This window comes from Chroicocephalus ridibundus, chromosome 12 (assembly GCF_963924245.1).
Source record: "Chroicocephalus ridibundus chromosome 12, bChrRid1.1, whole genome shotgun sequence".
NCBI classification, from domain to species: domain Eukaryota; kingdom Metazoa; phylum Chordata; class Aves; order Charadriiformes; family Laridae; genus Chroicocephalus; species Chroicocephalus ridibundus.
Genome location: NC_086295.1, coordinates 10,893,641 through 10,913,359, shown reverse-complemented (window position 1 = coordinate 10,913,359; position 19,719 = coordinate 10,893,641). Strand labels below are relative to the sequence as shown.

Genomic DNA, 19,719 nt, shown 5'->3' with positions numbered 1-19,719 from the left:
TCCCTGAAGACCCACTGTGACACATGGCTTTTCCCATCCAGGTGGCCCTGGTGCTGCTCCGGGGGGGACAGAGGGGGCTGGGGACTTGCTGGAGGGTAGTGGCTGCTCTGACCCGTCCCCCGAGGAGCAGCTGAGCCCCCCTGAACCTGAGGGACTTTTCCAGAGTTCCTCTCCCAGGGGGTTAACACGGCAGCAGTATCAGCTGCAGCCTGCTATGTGCAAGGTTGTCCCATCCTAGGAGGTCTCCAATGTCACCCCAATCGTGTGTCGGCCCTGCTCGCTGGCTGGGCAAGCGGGGATGGAGCACCGGCTTTTGGTGGGGAGGGATGTGGGGGCACTACAGGAGTCTCCGTGACTTCATTTTGTGCGAGGAAGACTCATCATCGTTTTACGGAGAGGGATTTGGGAGCACGGCAGGGTGAAGAGCTCACCCAGATGCCTGGACATCTCCAACGATGGTCCTTGGTCCCCAGCTCATGCCCAGACCCCTAACCCGTGCTGCCCCCCTTATTTTTCCTAACAGAGCTTCTGCCAAGCAACTAGGCAACGTCCCCATGCCCTGGCAGAGTGCTCCTCGTGCCTGGCCTCAGACCGCAGATGCTCTGCGCTACCTAAACCCTAATTTTTTTTTTGGTAGGGGAAGCCAACTGCTGCAGGGAGCCCGAAATCCCATGTGCCGCGGGGTGGGCAGGGGCTGGCGGGGGGCAGCTCACCCCAGGGCAGCAGCTGCTGCCCGCTCGGGCACTTCTTGTCTTCCCTGGCCCCCGGCGCTGTAAGTTAACACCCCACAGGCGGGTCCAAAGAGGATTTCAACGAAACCTGAAGCTTGAGAGGAGAGATTATGCTGCAGAAGTGGCCTGGGAGACTGTAAAATATGCACTCCCACAATTGCCAAAGAAGGAACTGGATTTGTTCCCTGGGGAGCAGGGTCATCCCTGGTCTCAGTGACAGCGACTGAGAGGGGTAGACGAATGCCTTGAAGACAGGTCACCCCCTTCTGCTTCAGCCTGGCCCTGCTGAGTCTGCCCAGGCCCCTGGGAGTGCTTGTTCTCCCAAAACTTGGTCCCTCCTTGTAGGTCACTGCTTAACGAAAACCAGGTTTAGGAGAGATGCCCAAGATAATGTCCCCAGCATGGCTGGCCTGTCGCTTGCATGAAGCAGCAGCTGGGAGGGTAAAGGAGTGGGGTGGCCTTTCCCAGGGCGTTCGTGCTCCCCCAGCACCCTCTGCCTGTGCCCCGGGATGGGGGCTGCTGGCGGCCTCTGCCCCGCGGGGTGCTGGTTTGGGATGAGATGGCCCATTCCAGGTCCTGTGATGCCAGGAGCAGAGCTGAATGCTGCTTTTGTTTTGGGTGGTTTGCTGGTTTCTGAGGCAACTATATCTGCAGAGGAGGGAGAGCTGGGCTGGGGAGATGGCTTATCCATCCCGTCCCATCCCACCAGACCCGGCTCAGCGGGGATGCGCTGACCCTCGCAGCCCTCCATGCTGTGCATGTGAGTGTGGGTGCTGTAGGCACAGGCTGCCCCACCAGCCCTCCCACCTTTCCTAGGACCGCTTCTTGCAGGGGGCTTTGATGCTATTACTTTAAGTCTCTTGACATCACGGTGAGAAAAATCAGAGCAGTGGTCTCCAGTTCACTCTTCTGGAGCCTGTGAAGGTGCAGACCTGGAAGGGGTCTGGAGAGGAGCAACTTGCTTTTCCTAGTCCTTCAAGGTGTCACTGCCAAGGTCCTGATGGCTCTTAGCAGGGTCTTGTACCCAGGGTGCAGCCCTGCCATAGTGAGCACAGTCCACCCTGTGTCCCCCATCATCGTGTGACACCGGGTGGTCTGGAGGAGCGTGGTAGGGTGGTGGGTTTTGGGGTAGAGCTGGAGGAACCCCACACGGAGCTGCTCCGCTCCTCTTCTCCCTTTTTTTACCCATCTCTTGCTTCGTGCAGTGTGACACAAGCCTTGGTCTGGGGACCACGGAGAATCATAGAATCATAGAATCATAGAATCATAGGGTTGGAAGGGACCTCTGGAGATCATCTAGTCCAACCCCCCTGCCACAGCAGGGTCACCTAGAGCAGGTTACACAGGAACACGTCCAGGCGGGTTTTGAATGTCTCCAGAGTTGGAGACTCCACCACCTCTCTGGGCAGCCTGTTCCAGTGCTCTGCCACCCTCAGGGTAAAGAAGTTCCTCCTCATGTTTAGGTGGAACTTCCTATGTTCCAGTTTGTGCCCATTGCCTCTTGTCCTGTCCCCGGGCACCACTGAAAAGAGCCTGGCCCCATCCTCCTGACACCCACCCTTTAAGTATTTATAAGTGTTGAAGCTGTATGTCAGGGCCAAGCAGATGCAGCTGCAGGTTCAGGGCAGCCTGTGCTATGGCCAGGCACCCGTGTCAGGGGTCTAGAGCCAGTCCTGGCAGCCTGTGAGTGACAAACTGCAGAATGGGCTGAAAGGGACTGTCACCGAGCCAAGGAGAGCTGTGCCACCACAGCTCACATGCCGCTGGGGCTGCCGCCGCCCTCAACACAGCCCAAACTCCAGCCCCAGGGGGCTGCCTCCCACTCCCTGCTCCGGATGCAAATCCAGACCCGGTCTGTTAAGTGGCTTTGGGTTTGCACCAGTGTCCCCTGGCGCCTCAGTCCCTTTCCAGTGAGCTGTCACCAGCCAGCAGTGGCTCTTGGGCTTGTCCCCTCTGCTCCCTGGGGATGGATCCTTCTGCATGCGAGTGAGCAGTAACAGAGTTGGGGCTACCCCGCAGCCCACCTGCCTTTGCTGGCTCACCCAGGGGCAAGCTGCCTTTTCACCCCCTCCCTCTTCTCTCCCGCAGGCACGTACCAGGGCCAGTTCACCAACGGCATGCGGCATGGCTACGGCGTGCGGCAGAGCGTGCCCTACGGCATGGCCTCCGTGGTCCGCTCCCCGCTGCGCACCTCCCTCTCCTCCCTGCGGAGCGAGCACAGCAACGGCACCCTGCCCCAGCAGGACTCCCCCGCCGCCAACCCCGAGAGCCTGCCTCTCTCACCCACCATCACCCGGGGGGGCTTCGCCCTCAGCCTCTACGCGGAGGTGGAGGCCGGCAAGCCCAAGAAGGGGGGGCTCTTCCGCAGGGGCTCCTTGCTGGGCAAGCTGAAGAAGTCCGAGTCCAAGTCGTCCCTGGCCAGCCAGAAGAGCCGCGTCAGCTTCCTCAAGAGTGAGAGTGGGATCAGCTCGGCCGCCAGCGACGCCACCTCCACTGTCAGCCTGGGAGAGGGCGCTGAGGGCGAGGAGTACCCCCCCTTCGAGTCCGACATTGACGCCACCACCACGGAGACCTACATGGGCGAGTGGAAGAACGACAAGCGTGCCGGCTTTGGAGTCAGCGAGCGCTCCAGCGGGCTGAAGTATGAGGGCGAGTGGCTGGACAACCTGCGGCATGGCTACGGCTGCACCACGCTGCCCGACGGCAAGAAGGAGGAGGGCAAGTATCGCCACAACGTCCTCGTCAAGGGCATGAAGAAGCGCGTGATACCCCTCAAGAGCGCCAAGATCCGTCAGAAGGTGGACAGGAGCGTGGAGGGGGCTCAGAGGGCTGCGGCCATCGCCCGGCAGAAGTCAGAGATCGCGGCATCCAGGTAGGCGCTCAGGGCTCCAATGCGCAGGTCCCCATGATGGTGGTGGTCCCCATCCTACGTGTCCCGCGGAAGCCGTTTTGCGGGCCTCCTCGCCGTGTGCCAGTAGTGGGGTTAAACGTGGCTTCTCGCAGTTTCTATCTAATTCTTTGTACTAAATGCTGGTGATGTGAGGCTGAGGGCCCTCGTGGAAGCCTGGGATTGTTCAGGACCCGTCCTCTTTCTTGCCCGCTCTCCTGCCTCCCTGCAGCCCTGACCCAGGGGGGAGCAGGGACTGGCTCCATCCCAGGTGCTCAGCAGGATGGGGAGCATGAGCCAGTGGGATGCGGATCACCCTGGTGCCGTGCCAGGCTGCTGGATGTCCTGAGAAATAGTCGGATTTGGCTATGGTAAATCCAAGAAGCTTGTGAGCAGCCAGGGGCGCATGTCCCAGATGAATCAGGTCTGCAGCAGAGTATGGCTCAACCCTGGAGACCCCAGTGTAGCTCTGTAGGGAGTTTATGGGATGCATTAGGGCCGTCGCTTAATTTTAGCGGCTCACTGTAATGGGATGTGCTGTGCTGGGATGCTGCGGACTGGGAGGCAGAACCGACAGCGGGTACCAAACCGAGGAGGGGGCTGCCTTGGGGAGCCCCATCTGCACCCCAGGACCCAGCTGTCCTCGGCCAGGTTTTGAGTGACCGTTTGTGCCAGCAGCTGGAGCCAGGGCAAGCAGCTGAGCCCACGCTGGACGGCTGAGCCCGATCCCACGGCACACAGCCACAGCCTGCAGCCCGCAGTGCTTTAGGATGCTAGGAAAGGAGGAACTGGGGAGGGCTCAGCTGGGTTTGCCCCCTTTTGTCCTCCCAGTTCTGTCCTGGCCGGGTCCCGGAGTGGGACCAGGAAGGGCAAGGGAAAAAGTTCTGCTCGTGTCCCTGCCTGCACCCGCGCTGTGCCGGCAGCGCGCTCCTCCTCCCACAGTGTTCCTGCCAACCTTGGAACTGGCTTGGCAGAGACCAGAGATTGTCAGGCAGGGTTGGAGCCTTCGCTCCTCTCCTCTTCTTTGGGGAAAACACGGTTGTGAGAGACCTCGAGGTTTCACCTTGCCTCTCCGTTGAAACCTCGCCCCGCACGGGCTTTGCTCAGCTGCTGGGCAGTGGCTGGGGCTCCAGGGCTGTCCTGCCTTGCTCCTTTTTAGTGCGGTTTAATTATGAAAGTTACTTCATTACCAAGCAGAGATGGGAAGTCACGGCAGCGGGGAGGGCGCCTGTTCCCAGACCCCATCCCTCCCCTTCCGAGAAACCTCGGCTTTACTCTCCCAGCGGCTGTTTCTGCTCCAAAGTTTTGTCGGGAGTGCAATTGTTTTTTTAGCAAAACCCAGTTGCCTTGGAGACCGATGGAGAAAACTGGCGGGATTGCAAGCGAAATGCCGTGCAGGGCCAGCTGGGATAAAAATAACGGGCTGGGGTGGCATGGGGCCCGCCGGAGCCTCTGGCAGGGCAGGCTCAGCCTGACACCGGCTTCACTAAGCCCAGGCAAAGCGTGCGGCCGCAGCGCTGGGCGGCCGTAAAGAAGGGGACTGGAGCTGCAAAAGCTGTTCCCCGAGAGCTCGGCCGGTTTACACAAGCCTCTTTTTATTATACACTATTTACACGTTGGATCAAAAGCGGCTCCGCAGTGTTTTCCATCAGGGGCTGGAATGCGCCCGCTGCCCTGACGGGAGACTGCATCCCTCCCCAGCGCAGCCGGGGAATAATTTCCTATTAAGGAAACCTCGGAGCTGGAGGAAATAAGATGTTAAAGCCGGTTTCCTCCGGGGAGTCCTCCCCTCGCAGACCCCGTGGTGGGGCGGCCGTTGCGGCAGGGGAGGAGGAGGATGCTGCGGTGCCCTGGCCCCATCCCCACGGCGCTGCCGGCAGCTGAGCTGGACCCGCTGCACGGAGGAGAATTCGGGCTCCTCCGTCCTGTAAACTATAACTCACCGTTTCCATCAGTGTTTATTCCTGGCCTGTGTTGCTCTAGGCAGAGCCACTCTCTCTACCTGCTGCCTTTTGAAAATCTGACTCACGCTCTCCTTCCTCCTCCTTTCAGCTCAGCTTGGGGCTTGAGAGTAAATACAGATAATTTTGCCACCGGAGGGTCCTTAGGTTAAATCCCAGCTGTGCCACCAACTTTCTCTTTGGCCTTGAACCTTGCCTCAGTTTCCACACCCAGGACAGAGAGTCATTCCAGACAGATTGTGAAAATCGCTTATTTTGGTTTATAAAAGGGCTGTACTATCATTAGCGTTGTCGTAACTGCAAGGTGGAGTTTTCTGGAGGGAGCGTTTGTATTTATTTTCGGATGGCAGCGTGTACCTTACCCCAAAGAAATGTCTTTTGGGGGGAAAGATGTGACATATCTGTATGTAAGATTATTGCTAGGAACTAATTAGCAGGACACAGGGGCCGGACTGTGCGGATGCCTGAGTACCTCCGCATACCTACACTGTTGTTTATGGATGTTTAAGTTTCATTTCCTTCTGGCACTTGGGGCAGCCCCTCACAGAGCTAAACCACCGTCACATCCAGCCTTCCGCTGCCTGGGGGCAAAATGTCAGGAGAAGTCCAGATTTCACTCTCTTGCACCATAAAAGGCTCTTTGGGGATAGAAATCCTGAGGAAAACAAGCCCAGGCGCTGCAAGCTGCCTCGGCCAGTTGCACCGCAGGAATCCCAGGCACGTGCTGGAGCTCCGGGGGTGCGCGGGCAGGAGGCTGCCGGCAGCGCGGCGGTGCCGGTGGGTGTCCTGCCTGTCACCTGCCCTGCCGAGACGGGTGGGAGAGCGGTGGCGTTTGGGGACAATGGTAAGCTGCGGTCAGCAAACCTTCCTCATCCCGCACGCTGCTCCGAGGGCGTCTGAGGTGCCGGCTGCTTTGCAGCTCCAGCCCTGCCTGCCTGCCCGGTTCAGGCGTTCCAGCTGGCGCTGCCAGCAGTGCCAGCTATTGCCTGCCCTGCTGCCTGTCCTGCCCCACACCGCTGCCCTGGCCCCCTCAGCTCCCTCCCAAATCCTCCCAGGTCAGGAATCCAGCTGCTTTCCCCGTTGTGCAAGAGACTGAGGACAGAGCTGGCATTGACTCACCACTGGCTGAGCGAACAGTGATTTTTTTCTTTTTTTTCCCCATTATTTCAGGGAGAATCATTTGGCATGGGGTCACACTGTCCTGAACAGCCCATCACAGCTCAGCCAGCCGTCCCCTCGCCCCGGGCAAAGCCCCTCAGTGCTGCTCAGAGGTCAGGCAGAGACCCAGGGCACGTCTTGCAGCAGCGCTGGGGATCAGCTAATAGGATGGAGCTCATGGAAGTTCAAGTACAGTGAATCCTTGCCCAGAGTGCCGTCACTCAGGAGAAAAGTCATCCTGAAGTACAGCCTCTGCGGCAGCCAGTGGAGGTGACTTTACTCCTGCCGGGGGTAACCGCAGATGGACACGGGGGTTAACGTACACCGTATGATGTTCGTTAGCTGTGCCCCGTACTGCTGGTGCCCTGGGACTTGCCTTGCTGTGATCCCACGGGACTCCCATCAGAGCTGGAACACAGCCGTTCCCGCAGTGCCACACGAAGGCACCCGCTGCATCCCTCCATCCTTCCGCTTTCCCACCCTCTGGCCCGTCTGGGGGCTCCTTCAAAAAAATGTTGGGGTGGGTGGGAAAGGCAGTGAGGTCCTGGGATCGCAGCCAGGACATCATCTCCCTGGTGCTTAAGTAGAGAAGCGGGCTCAAGGACAGCCAGCAGGTCTGTCCCCTGCCCTTGCGAGGAGGGGACAGCCACCACCAAGCCATAAGCGAGTGAGTTAAAAGCCATCCCGAGGTGCGTAACGGCTGCCTTGGAGTCTTCCGGGCATGTGGGTGGGTGCTCTGCATCCCTGGGTGCTCGGGGAGCAGCAACACCCAGGGGTGCTGCCTGTGCCATATATGCTTGCCCTTCACATAGATAGGGCGGTCCTGCTGAAAGCAGGGAGGAGGAGCGTGGAAGCGGTCAGCTTTCATCTCTTCAGAGTAGAATAAAATAAAATAAAAAGCGAGAGGAAGGGCAGGACCGGCTGCGGGGGAAACCTTTGATTTTTTTGGAAGCTGTGCGCTCAGTAGCTGGGCAGCTCGTGGGGGGGATTTCCTTCTCACTGGTGCTTTCAGGGGACAAAATGAGCGTAAATACTGCAAATCCCATCTCCGTTCCAGTGCAACAGCGTCTGCTGTGGTCTGTTTCTGCACACGGTTGGGCTTCCCAGTGACTTGGACAAAAATCAATGGAGGGACTTGGCCATGTGTCCTGCAAGGCACGGGTCTGGCCACGCTGATGGGCTGTTAGCGACACCTCAGACACATCTGCCAGGTGGTCTTGAATCAATAGGAGCACAAGGGGCAATAATTGCTGCTGTGCTTATCACTGTCCCTGAAGCCTCTGAGCAGCCGGGTGTTTTATGTTTGGAGAGTACAACTAAAAATGAATACATTTTGGATTTATTTTTCTTTTTAATGTTATATCTGTAGGGGTTCCGCAATACTGCTGCTCGGATAGGTATCCATAAGAGTTTCTAAACTGCATTCTGAAATGCTAGGCATTAATTCTTGTTGAAGTAGGGTTTATCATCAGGGTGAGCTCGGGCTGTTAAAGCCTCGCAGAGCTGCGGTGAGCGCTTGGCGTCAGAAATCACATCGGTGTGGCTTCCCTGGCAGCGACACCTGGGCACCCTTCATAGTGTGCACTGTTGCCTGGTTTTGAAGGCTAAGTTGTTCTTCTGTCTGTACCCGTGTCTTGGGGGCACGTCTTAGCTCCCCCTTCAAATAACAGGAGTGCTTGACGGCTCCCGTATCGCTTTCCGAGCCTCCCCTGCCCGGCTGCTGTCTCCCTGAGCTCAGCGTTCCCAGCCTGCGTGGCCGGGCGGCAGCCAGCGTCTCCTCGGGGAACGCGGGTGTGTGGTGCAAATGACGTCCTGAAATCGCTGGAGTCAGCAGAGCCTCCTGACTAAATAAGGGCAGGCAGAGCAGGGCTCTATCAGCGCTGCCCCAGCGCGACAGCTGAGCGCCGCGGCCGGCGGCAGCCCACGCCGATGGAGCTCGGCCGCACGCTTACACCGGTAACGTGCTTTATTTGGCACGGCGCTGCCCCAGCGAGCTGCCCTGCCCTCCCTCCTTCCCTCCCTCCTCCCGGGGGTTTATGCTGCTGGCTGGGAAGGTGGGCAACCGAAGCGATGTCTTCCCGATGCACTCCTTCGGTGAGGCGTGGCGTGCGGCCAGGGCACAGCTGGGCAGGCCCCATGGCCACGGTGGCCTCCTGGGGCTGATGGCACAGCTTGGCTCCCCCAAGGGCAGAGAGTTCGGACCTGGGATTTTCAGGTCTGTCAAATCAGACTCAGGCTTTGCTCTGAAAGAGTTTTAGGATTTTTATCTTTCTTTTTAAATATCCTTTGCTTTCTGCTTTCCTCAGGCTTTTAGCCAAAAGCACAGGCGTTAGACACATCAGGAGACCAGAGCGTTCCCAGACCTTTAGGTCTGAGGCCGGAGGACAGGATGCTCCTGGCCACCCCGTGAGAGCAGGCAGCAGCGGTGGATCAAGGCAGTCCCCCGGGCAGGCTCCCCTCCCGGGAGAGCAGCGCATCCTCCTCTGCTGTCCCAGCTTCACAGTCTCGTTGCTCCAGGTCTGCACACAGCGGGTGATGGGTGGGTGTGTAACGAGGAGGCAGCAAGAGGTGGGATATTGGCTGCAATTCGCCTCTGAGCAGGAGCTGCCAGGGAGAAACATGGGAGTTGGGAGCAGCATTTCTGTAGCTGTACCATCGGACACTGAAGATGCCACAGGCTGACCTCTCAGGAGGCTTAAAAGATAGGTGGGTGCAGGTGAGGGGGCGGGGGGGGGACAGAACTGCCCTGGATTCATTAAAATCCCCCCCAGACTCCCCGCAGGGTGCAAGGGGAGGCTCATGCTGAGCAAGGTGCAGCCATGCCTGGAGGTGGTCGAGGAGGGGGGCAGAGGACAGGTCCTTGATGGCCAGGTATTCAGACTGCTCTGCAGCCCCCATACTGCGAATGAGCATCTCCCCGCTTCCACAGGCAGGGCGCGGAGAGAGCCAGCACGCGCGTGGGCAGCCCCATGGATCCTGCCACAGCTGGGTGCCAGGACACGGATGCCAGGACACAGCAGTGAGGGGATGCTCCTTGGTCCTGCTCTCCCAGCAAAGATGTTTCTTAAGGAGCTCAGTGTGTTTATAAAATGGATAATCTTGTTTAATTCACTCTTGGTTGATAGAAACCCAGTCGCTGGCATCTGTTTCCACACCAACCAAAGCCCGGGGCTGGGACTCTCCTCTTTTCTGTGCATCACTAGTGCTGGCAGCGCTCACTCCTTCCTGTGAAACCAGGCCAATAAAGACCTTTTCACCCCGTGGCTCCTGAGCAGGCATGATCTCCTCCGCGTGGTTTATCAGCACAAATTGAGGTCAGTGTCCAGGATAACCATTCGTGGGGACAGCGAGGGGAAACCTGCCTGGCCTGTGCCACCACGGCCAGGACCACTTCAGCTTGGGTTTCCCTCAAAGCTCTTGAAGCAAGAAAGCCCCCAGGTGCCTTGTGCCATGGCGCTGTGTTGTCACCGCGCATGGTTTGGTTAGGAGGAATACTTCCACCCGAGCCTCCCTGCACCCTGGATTGGAAGCTCAGGGACTTTGTCACTCGCACCGTGGAGATGGAGATACCCAGCTCCTATCCCAGAGCCAGGGCTTGGTCTTTACAGCCTCATGATCTGGACCGAGCGGGGCTGGTTTGGGCATGGTTGGGCTGTGTTTTAGCGGTTTTGCTGCCCCAGAGCAGCAGTCTCCAGCTCTGGAGGAGTATTGCCTGTTTCAAACCTCATCCAACCCCAAAGGGCCCTTGGGCTCACCCCTCCTTCTCGCTCAGCCTTGCTGTCGCGGCTGCTGGAGCCAGGCAGCGACCGACGGCAGGGTTCAGGTGAGCCCCTCTCCGTTCCTGCCCCCGTGCCTCCATGGGGACAGCGAGCCACAGGGTTGGGGTCCATTGCCAGGATCAGACACCTGCCCCGGCTACACGACCCCCATGATGTGTCCCCCCATGTGTGGGGCTCTGCGGGCTGGAGGGGTTGGGTGCTGTGGAATGAGTGACGGTGTGATGCCGTCACCCCGTTCCTTTTCCCGGAACAGCCTCATCCCCAGCCCAGACTGGCCGCGGCTCCAGCACTAACGCATTTTTGGCCCCCCGTGCTTGTTAGGCTGAGATGCGTTTTTGACTCCAGAGGAGGGTGCGCACGGCTTTAGCTGTTTTCCACCCGCCTTGCATGAATTTTCTTAGGCACTTTCATGCCCTATTAGGGTAAGAGGGAGCGTGCACTTTCAGTAACTCCAAGGAGAAAGCATCTCTTGGGCAGCAGACTGCTTTCTCCAGGGCTTCCTGGGTCTTTGGGGTTGAAGCCAGCAGGGATGTGCCTTGCAGGGATCTCCTCGAGAGGAGCAGAGTTGGGACGGCAGGACATCAGTCGCAGCGATGGGTATGGCTCAGATAGCTGGCCAGGCAGGGAAAGTGGAATTAATGGGCTGTTCAGTCTGACCTTGAGGGAAATCCTTATCTCAACAGCTTACAGACACAGAAAGGGAAAAATGAAGTGCAACTTTAATCTGCAAAATGACTGTGGAAAATAGTAGCTTCTCGCTCAATTGATCTGCTGCCGCGTGGAGCAGGAAGGTTTTGACTCCCGTCCAAATGCTTGAAATCAGCCAGCAGGCAGCCGGGCTTTAAAATCATCTGATTCCATCAGGCTTTGCTCAGAGGTTATCGTCATTTCAGTGGAATGTGAAATAGGCTTATCTTGAAAACTAGAAAATATTTAAGTAGAACGTCCAATTGAAATATAAAGCCTGAGATACAGAAACCCTCCCTCCTTCTGGAGGAGGTGCATTTTTTTTCAGCTTACCCCGGTGCCGAGACAGAGCTCATTGGCTTTCTGAGTCCAAGGCTTTGTCGTTTTGCTCCTACGAGGCCTGCTGAGCCTTCAGCGAGTGCTGGGAGGGACCTGGTGTCCCATCGCCTGGGTGCCCTTAGCAGCCTTGGGTGCAGACACGGGGGACATGGGTGCTGCAACCGGCAGCGGGCTGGCAGCCCTCGCAGTTCCCTTCTCCCTCTCTTGTTTCTTCTGGACCTCAGATTTGTGAATGTCAACTCAAGAGACCGAGAGGGCTGGGAGAAAAAGGCTCCTGCTGCAAGCTTTGATGAATAATTGGGCTTCTGACCAAATGCAGTATTTAAAGAAATCTGCCTGCTTTCATTTTGTCTGGGGAAAAAAAAAAACCTATCACAAAACAGATACTGCAGCTCCTCACTCTTTCAGTTTCGATTGCTGAAATCTGAAAAACATTCAAGTCAGAAGTTGATAAAATTTTTGGTTGAAAAAAAACAACAGTCTTGGAGAGAAAACACGTACTTTCTGACCCATTTTAATGCTGGTGGGGCTGGCAGTCAGTTAAAACACGCTCGGATTGTGAACTCTGTCCATTTGGCAGAGCTTGGGTCTGGAGCTCCTGGGTCAGGCTGGGCTCCCTCGAAACAAATGACTGCTGCGGCCCTGGTGTTTTCTTGGAAGCGGGAGTTCATTCCCCTGGAGAGGGCAGGGAGCAGCCCCTGCCTGCTCAGTGCAGGTACAGGCAGGGAGGCAGGAACGTGCAGGGGACAAAAGGCTGGAACACCCTGATTGCGTATGTGCTGTAGAGAAATTCTGATGGACTCATCAGTGGAATAACCCGGCTGCTTTGATCTTGCTGTGGTGGCTAATTAAATAAGGCTCCCCAGAGCATTAGTTGAGCCTCTTTGGTCATGGTGTGGTGGAAGCTGGAATAAAGCGGTGGCATTTGTGCATAGTCCCAAAGCGGTGCTGCTTTCGGAGTCTCTTTCCTGCGGGCTCTGCTTGATCTGCACGCAGGGCAGCATGGAGGAGAGCAGGCCTGACAACCAGGGGAGGAGGAGGGAGTCCAGGGGTCAGCTGCAAATCCCCCTTTTTTTCGCCCAAAGATACCTCTGTGGATGCTCTCATGAGCTCCTCCCAGCCTGGCTGTGCTGGCAGGATGGGCTCTGACAGGGCAAGGAGCTGCCTGTCCTCCCTGCCTGGGGCCAGTGCAGTGGCCACTGGGTCATGGTGCCGGACCAGTGGCCGGCAGCCCTTTGAGCCAGCAGGTTCTGGCTTGCACCACTCCATTTAGAGCTGGCTCCAGGCAGCTGCCGGCTGGCATCTGAGGGCTGCGGGGGAAACAGAGAGCAGCTGCGGTCTGTGCTGGCCCCACCGGCTCGTAGCAGCCCACGGACTCCCGTGCAGGCTGGCATGGCCAAGCCGTGCCGGCTAGCTGCCCACCCCATCCTGCTTGGCTTGCGGGGCAATCAGGGCAGCGGAAATTAATTGAGCAAATCTCCCGAACGCAGGGCCAGGGTGCGTAGGTTGTTGTCTTATTGAAGACAGCTGCAGATCTGTCTGCTGTAAGATTAATATCACTTTAACTGTTCTGAGGGGAAGTATCCCTTGGTGAAAGATGCAAGTGGCTCTGAGCTATTTAGAGCTGAGGATAACATTTCGGTATTTTAAAAATTCACCAAGTAATCATAAAGGCTAATGCTTGTTGAGCTCGTTAGGTGGCAAGGAGCTCTGCCAGGCCTGTGCTCCTGAAGCACTGCACAGAAAAGGATGCTTTTCTCCTGGCTGAATGGCCTGTTTGTGCCCTTTCTGTGGAAGGAAGGAGAAAAGGTCCGATTTATCCAGCTAAGTAGCCTGGGCAGGTACAGAGTGCCACCACTTCTGTGTGAGTGCTGGTACCCTGAGTGCAAAGCCTGGGGCATCTCATCGGCTGGCTGCAAGGGAAGGGAGCCTGCAGGGCAGAGCTGCTCTGCAAGGTCAGGATGGCTTCTCCTTCCACATTTCTTTTACGGTGGTATGGAGGTGTTTCCTTTAGGAAGCAGTTTGTGTTGATTTATGCTTATTTCATGATTAGAGCACACCTTGCGGGTGCAGAGTCCATAATATAAACAGCAAAGACTCAGTGAGCCCCAGGGATGTCAGAGTGGGTACGTGCACAGCCGTGATGGAGCAAAAAGCGCAAAAGGAGGGTGAAAGGTACAGCTGGCTCACAGGGCAGGACCGTGCGCTGGGACACAGATGGGTTTGACTTGTGAGCTGGGAAAGCGGCATGAGAGATGAACTGACAAGGGATATTCAGTCCCATGGGCTGCCTACAGGCAAATGAGGGTGGCAGAGCTTCGCTGGTATCTGCACACTCGTGGAGGCAGAGGGAGAAGCATGAACAAGATGGATTGTGACTGAGCAGGAAGAAAGGGATGCTCCAACTATAGAGGCGACACAAGTCCAAAGACAGTGTGGTAAGTGGAGAAGCCAGAAAGCGTCTGTCCTGGTCAGGTGATAGTATCATAGAATGGTTTGGGTTGGAAGCGACTTTTAAAGGATGTCTAGTCCAACACAGATGTGTGCTGGTCAGGTCTGTGTGTCCTTGCCCTTTGTGAGGTGAACGCAGAAGGGACCATATTGCCATCAGCAAAAGCACTTCTGCAGCTTTGCCTGTATCCCTTCAGAGTGCTGCAAACATTCCTGCCGAGACAAACCGTTATCTTAAGTTTCTCCAGAAGGACAAAATAATTCCTGCTGGATGCTGGAGCAGGAATTTGGCTGGGGGTGGAAAAGCCAGTTTCCAGGAAAGTAAAGTTTAGCAGAAGTCTCCCTTTGTAGAGCTGACTGATGAATTGCATTTGTTTAATGGCCTTTTTGGCAGCTCATGATAGCAAGAATGGCAAGAAAAAGGTATTCAGTTGGTCCGTGCTCAGGGTTTGCTGAATCAAAGGGAGGAGGGAGACCCTGGAGAAGTATGGATGGTGCTGAACAGGTCTGCCTTTCCCTTAATAAGCAAATGTGCAATAGCTTGGGCAGAGAGCTGAGCTCTTCCCCTATTTCTAGCTGCAAGGTCATGGCTGCACCTGCAGGCGCCCTAGCCCCGTCTGGTATTTGCAGTATTCTCTGCTAATTCCAATCTCATTTACAGTCTAATCCAATGTGGATGTGCAAAACCGCATAAACTGTCCAAAGAGACGGGAGTGCTGGCTTGGCTTTGGGTCTCACCTGTTAGCGCGGTGCTCAGCTGTGGCTCGAGTATCCACAGGGGATTTTAGTAGCAGTCGGAGGAATGATTCGGGCAGTGTTTCTGGGAGACAGCCAGGAAGGACAGGAGCGGTGCTCTGTCCTGCACCAGTACAAAAACAATTAGAGCATTAGAGCCGTGCCAGAGGAACAAATAAAACAGCAGATGCATTTAACCCTCCCTCTCCCACCCGTCCAGTGGGGTTTGAAGCAGCGCTGGCGCAGCCGCTGTGTCCCAGCTGATGCTCCCGGGAGGCAGTGGCCGCGGGGCTGGGACAGGGGCTGCAGGCATTGCCCACATACCTCCCCTCGGCTTGGCGCGGGCCTGCTGCTCCTCCTTGTAAAGAATTCACAAGAGCTATTTTTAACGGCGCTGCCCAGGGAAATGGCTGAGGGAGAAGCTGGGAAGCGCTCATCCCCGGCGGTGCTGCCTCGCTTGGGATGGGGAGCACCAGACTCGGTTTGTAAAGGCCCTGTGTTTGTGTTTCTTGCCCCTGGTCGGATGTGTTTAATGCTCACGGTTTGGTTTCCAGCACTGCCTTGAAAAGGCTTTTGAATTCTTCTTCTGGGTCCTGTAAAATCCTTGTGCCTCTGTTTCAATTTCACCCCGACCTCCTCCATCTCCAGACTTTCTCCTCTGCTGGTTTTTGCACGGGCTGTTTTCTGCAGAGGCGCTGGGAGCTGACAGCACACCCAGCAGTAAATAAAAAAGTGTGGCCCTGATTCAAGTCCTACCTGAAAAGTGTCAAATTGATAAGTACATAATAAAAGGCCGGCATTTTCCTTTTTGCAGAAGCTGGTTCTGGTTTTTGAGCAGATCTTAACCTTGGAAGAAATTTCTCCTCTTTTCCGTTTCATGTCTAAGGTTCGAAGATCACCTTCCTGCCTCCCTCAAACCTGCCTGAGCATTTTCTTTTTTAACTACTGCGCCCGGCAGACCCCGGGCCGTGGCTGGGAGAGGATTCTGCGCTGCAGGTTGTGTGTGCTGGGCTCTCCCAGGGCGGATGGTGTTTGTCTCCTGCTTTGCAGCCGGGGCCAACTTTTGCTCTGTGTTGAGCTCCCAGGCACTGCCAGCTATGCGGATAAATAATAGATTCAGAAATACTCTAGGCGAGTTAGATGTTATTGTTATGGCTGAGCCCATTCCTCCAGGCTGTGCTTTGTCACGGGGTTACTAAACCCTCAGCATGTCTTTTTGGAGGGCTGCGAGCAGCGATGCCTTCCCTCTGTGCCTCGGGGATGTGCGGCACAGCCAGGGTAGACATCCTGAAAAGACCATGCTGTGTCTCTGTAAGCCAGATGTTCATCACCTGACTGCTGCTGTAATAAGTGATCTCGGGGACAGTGGGACCAGTGCAGGGTGTCAGCATCCCTGCTGGGGCCAGGCTGCTGGCCGGGGCAGAGTGATGCCATGGTCTCCCCGGGATGCTGGCAGAGCCAACACGTGCTGTGCCGGAGCTGACAGATTTGAAGCTGCGGCTGCGTTGAGCTCAGTCCCCCACTATCAGGCACTTCTGGATGACTTTGCAAGCAAGGGGACAGGAGCAGAGGTCGAGTGTCCTGAGAGTGAGGGAGCCGGGTAAAACTGCCGTGCAGCTCACATCCCCAGGACAGCAGGGGATCCTGAAGTCGTGCCGTTCAACTTGTCACAGATCCCTGTGTGGAGCTCGGGAGCTGCCCCGTGGCCTCCTTGGCCTCATGCCCCTCTGCCCAGGAGAGCTCGTTGCAGAGCCCTGGTAGCCTTGGGGCTGCGGTGGCTCACAGCGGTGGCTCAGCCCAGCTGGCTCAGTTCCTCAGCACCCACGGCATCCTCGCTGCAGCCTCTGCAACCCGGTTCGGGGTCTTCTTGGCATCGCCACCTCTTTGTCCCTGGGAATTGCAGTACTCAAGCCCCATGCAGCAGCCAGGTAGCATCCAGCAGCTTCTCTGGAGGAAAGGAAATCTCTGTCAGGAGATGAGTGTAATTGGGAGCTGCCTTGTCACCTGACACACCTAGGCTGTTCCCTTGCATTGTCCCCACTCGCTGGGGGAGAGCTGAGCATGTGGGAGCCACCTGCACCCATTTGATTACACATCAGCATAAGTCCAGCTACGTCCCTACTAGCAGAGGGAGCAGACCCTGCATCCAGTCCACTTGCAGACTACTTTTTTGGAAGTCGCCTTCAGGAAAGCATCCACCCCCCTGCCAGGAGCTGCCTGCTGCTCCCTCAGACCAGCTGGGGGGTTGTCTGGCTGGGAAGTGGTTGGCATAGGCTCTGCCTGCCCAGCGAGCGGCTGAGAGGGAGAATTTTATCTCTGTATGGTGAATCCCATCCTCCAAGAGCAGAAGGACGAAGCCAGGGGTCGGAGCACGTCCTGCCGGGGTGAAGAGCTGGACACTGATTTTTCAAGCTTCTTCCCGGGGCCGGCGCCGGGCAGGCTGTGTGCCCCACACCCAGCCAGCTCTGATCCCCCAGGCACGGAGAGCACAGAAACATCCCCCTTGGCCCCTGCCAGATTATAGTGGAATTAATCACGCTGATTATATGCTACCAAAAAAGGAGGTGCTTTCTCTGTTCAGAGTTGCCTCAGACCTCCTGCTTGCGAGCAGCAGCTTAAAATTGCTGTTTTCTGCCTCATCATGTCTTGTCTCTGGGTTTTTCAGGAGCTCTAATAATTTTGGATAAAAAGGCAAAGAATGACAGCAATCCCAGGCAGCTCAGCCTGCAGAGAAAGCAGGGAGATAACGTGTGAGCATGGGCAGGGAGGTGAACCGTGGCTCCGGTGGAGCAGGATGTCATCCCAGGGAGAGATGGGCTGAGCCATAGCAGCTCCGCACCCTCTTCTCTATCGCAGGGACCTGAACAGTGTTTTCAGCTCCCCCAACAGTCACACTATTGCCTGTATCAGTTGGGATTGATGCCCTGTGTTTAGTTCTTTCCCTGCAGCTACTCAAAATGGTTTGTGTGTATATGCATGTACATATATGTATATATCTTCTACCTTCTAAGGGCCTCAGAACAGCATTTCTATCACCTTTTAATTTCAGGCTAAAGCTAGTTTTGTCTGTGTACCGCATCTCTGTTTAATGGGAAAGAATTAATCCTGATTTCATGACTGACAGTCCAAAATTTCCTCTGGAGTTTTTTCACTGCAGGGATGAGAACTGCATCTTTCCTCATTTTTTGCCCTAAAACATGACCCAGATACCAACCTGAGTCTGAAAAGGGCTCATCAGACACCACAAGACCACATTAAAGGTTGCAATTCGTAGTGAATTGGTGTTTGAGGGCTGCTAACTGCTTATCTAACTGTCCACACAAAAGTATGTGGTTTTGAATGTGCAGCCAGTGTGTGCTCCGTTACATGCAGCAAGGGAGATATGGGGAGCCTTGGAAAACATGATAGTGAGAGCATGGGGAAAGCAGCTCTCCGTAAGCCCCGGGGTGGAACAAAGCAGCTGAATATACGGTGCTTCGCCCTCCCTTATTTTTTAAGGTGCGATTTTGCTGCTTGAAGTCAGCTCCTTCCCGGACCGCGGGCAGCTGGGCTGTAAAGCCAGTCATGCTTTTAGTGTAAAGATCACAGGGCACCGAGCGCGAGGCATGTGAGGAATACGACAGCCGGCCAGCGAAATAACTCTGATCGCCCTATAGCCCTGAGGAGCAAGGTGGAGATGTGCTGGGAAAGAGTGGAGAGGACTCAGGGAGCCAAGCTGAGAGGGAGGCAATATCTCTGCCTTTCCTACACCCCGGGCTGCAGTGAGTAAAGGAGCCTCTTGGAAAAGCTGTGGTGTTTGCTGGAGAGCTGCAGGAGAGACATTTGGGGTAAAACGTAACGTGTCCAGTGGGCTGGGCAGGGGCACGCTGCCTCCGGTGAGGTGCAGCAAGCTCAGGGCTGGTGACAGCGTAGCGGCATTCAGCCATCACATTATTGTCCCCTTATGCCCCAAAGACACCTACAGCGATGCTTTAGGAATTCCTCTAAGCTAAGTTTTCTGTGTTCCCAGCACAACAGCAAGGCTGTTTTGCAGCACCTGCTGCCTCGCTGCAACAAGTGAACGTGCTCATGTTTGCAAATACATGCACCCTGCTCCCTTGCCTGGCTACGTGCAACTTTCGCACCTTAGCCTTAAGCATCTGTGCCCTTTACTTGTTGAAAATCTGGTCTTTTCTCCTCGAGTGTGGGGTTTTTGGGTCGAGTGGGCAGTCTCTGAGTGCTGTGTTAAGCCAGATGGATTGATTCGGTCTTGTTGCAGGACAGGGTCTGCTGCTTGAGCCGGACTGATCTCAGCTGGGATGGTGCTCACTGTCATCCCCTCTTCTCTCCGCAGGACAGCTCATGCCAAAGCCAAGGCTGAAGGGTCTGAGCAGGCAGCTCAGGCAGCTAACAACGAATCGGGTATAGCCAGGATGATGGCCAGGGAGCTCTCCCCGGATTTCTACCAGCCAGGTAAGACCAGAGACATCTTCTAAGAGGGATTTTCCAGTTTCCTTGGGGAATCCGTTCAAATGCTTCACCCGCCTTAGAACTCCACAAGTTGCCCTCCTGTGTATCCTAAATCTTCTTTTGTGCAAGTTCAGCCAGCCCCTTGCCCTGGATGATTTGCTGTCTTCCTTACACTGCCGTTTTACCTGCTGGAATATGTTACCATAGCCTGGAGGAAAAATCCACAATCCCTCAACTTCCCCTTATGTTTCTCCACCCTCTGAAGGCCTGTCAGCGCCAGGCAGGGCAGGCAGCGAGCTCGGGTCTATTTGCAGTGCTCCTGTAGATATATTCCTCGTGGCTTTTTCTTGGAACAGCTTTGCACATTGACTCGGAGCACATACCCTGTGGGGCCCCACACCGCACCAGGATATGATCAGTCTCAGGTAATTAGGGGCTGGAATATCCTACAAGAAAGTTGCTAATGCAAAATACTACTTCCCTGATTCCCTATTTATTTATTAGCATCACTGCTGATTATTTGGCTGTGAAAACACTTGAGA

General features: G+C 55.9%; 1 protein-coding gene across 1 annotated transcript in view; it reads left to right on the top strand.

The window, feature by feature from the left end:
• The window catches only part of JPH2 (junctophilin 2), a 34,246-nt gene that overhangs the window by 6,280 nt on the left and 8,247 nt on the right, over positions 1 to 19,719 (top strand). Inside the window, exons 2-3 of the mRNA XM_063350177.1 lie at positions 2,820 to 3,603; positions 19,062 to 19,180. Coding sequence (XP_063206247.1) covers positions 2,820 to 3,603; positions 19,062 to 19,180 — 903 coding nt within the window. The remainder of the gene's footprint in view (positions 1 to 2,819; positions 3,604 to 19,061; positions 19,181 to 19,719) is intronic.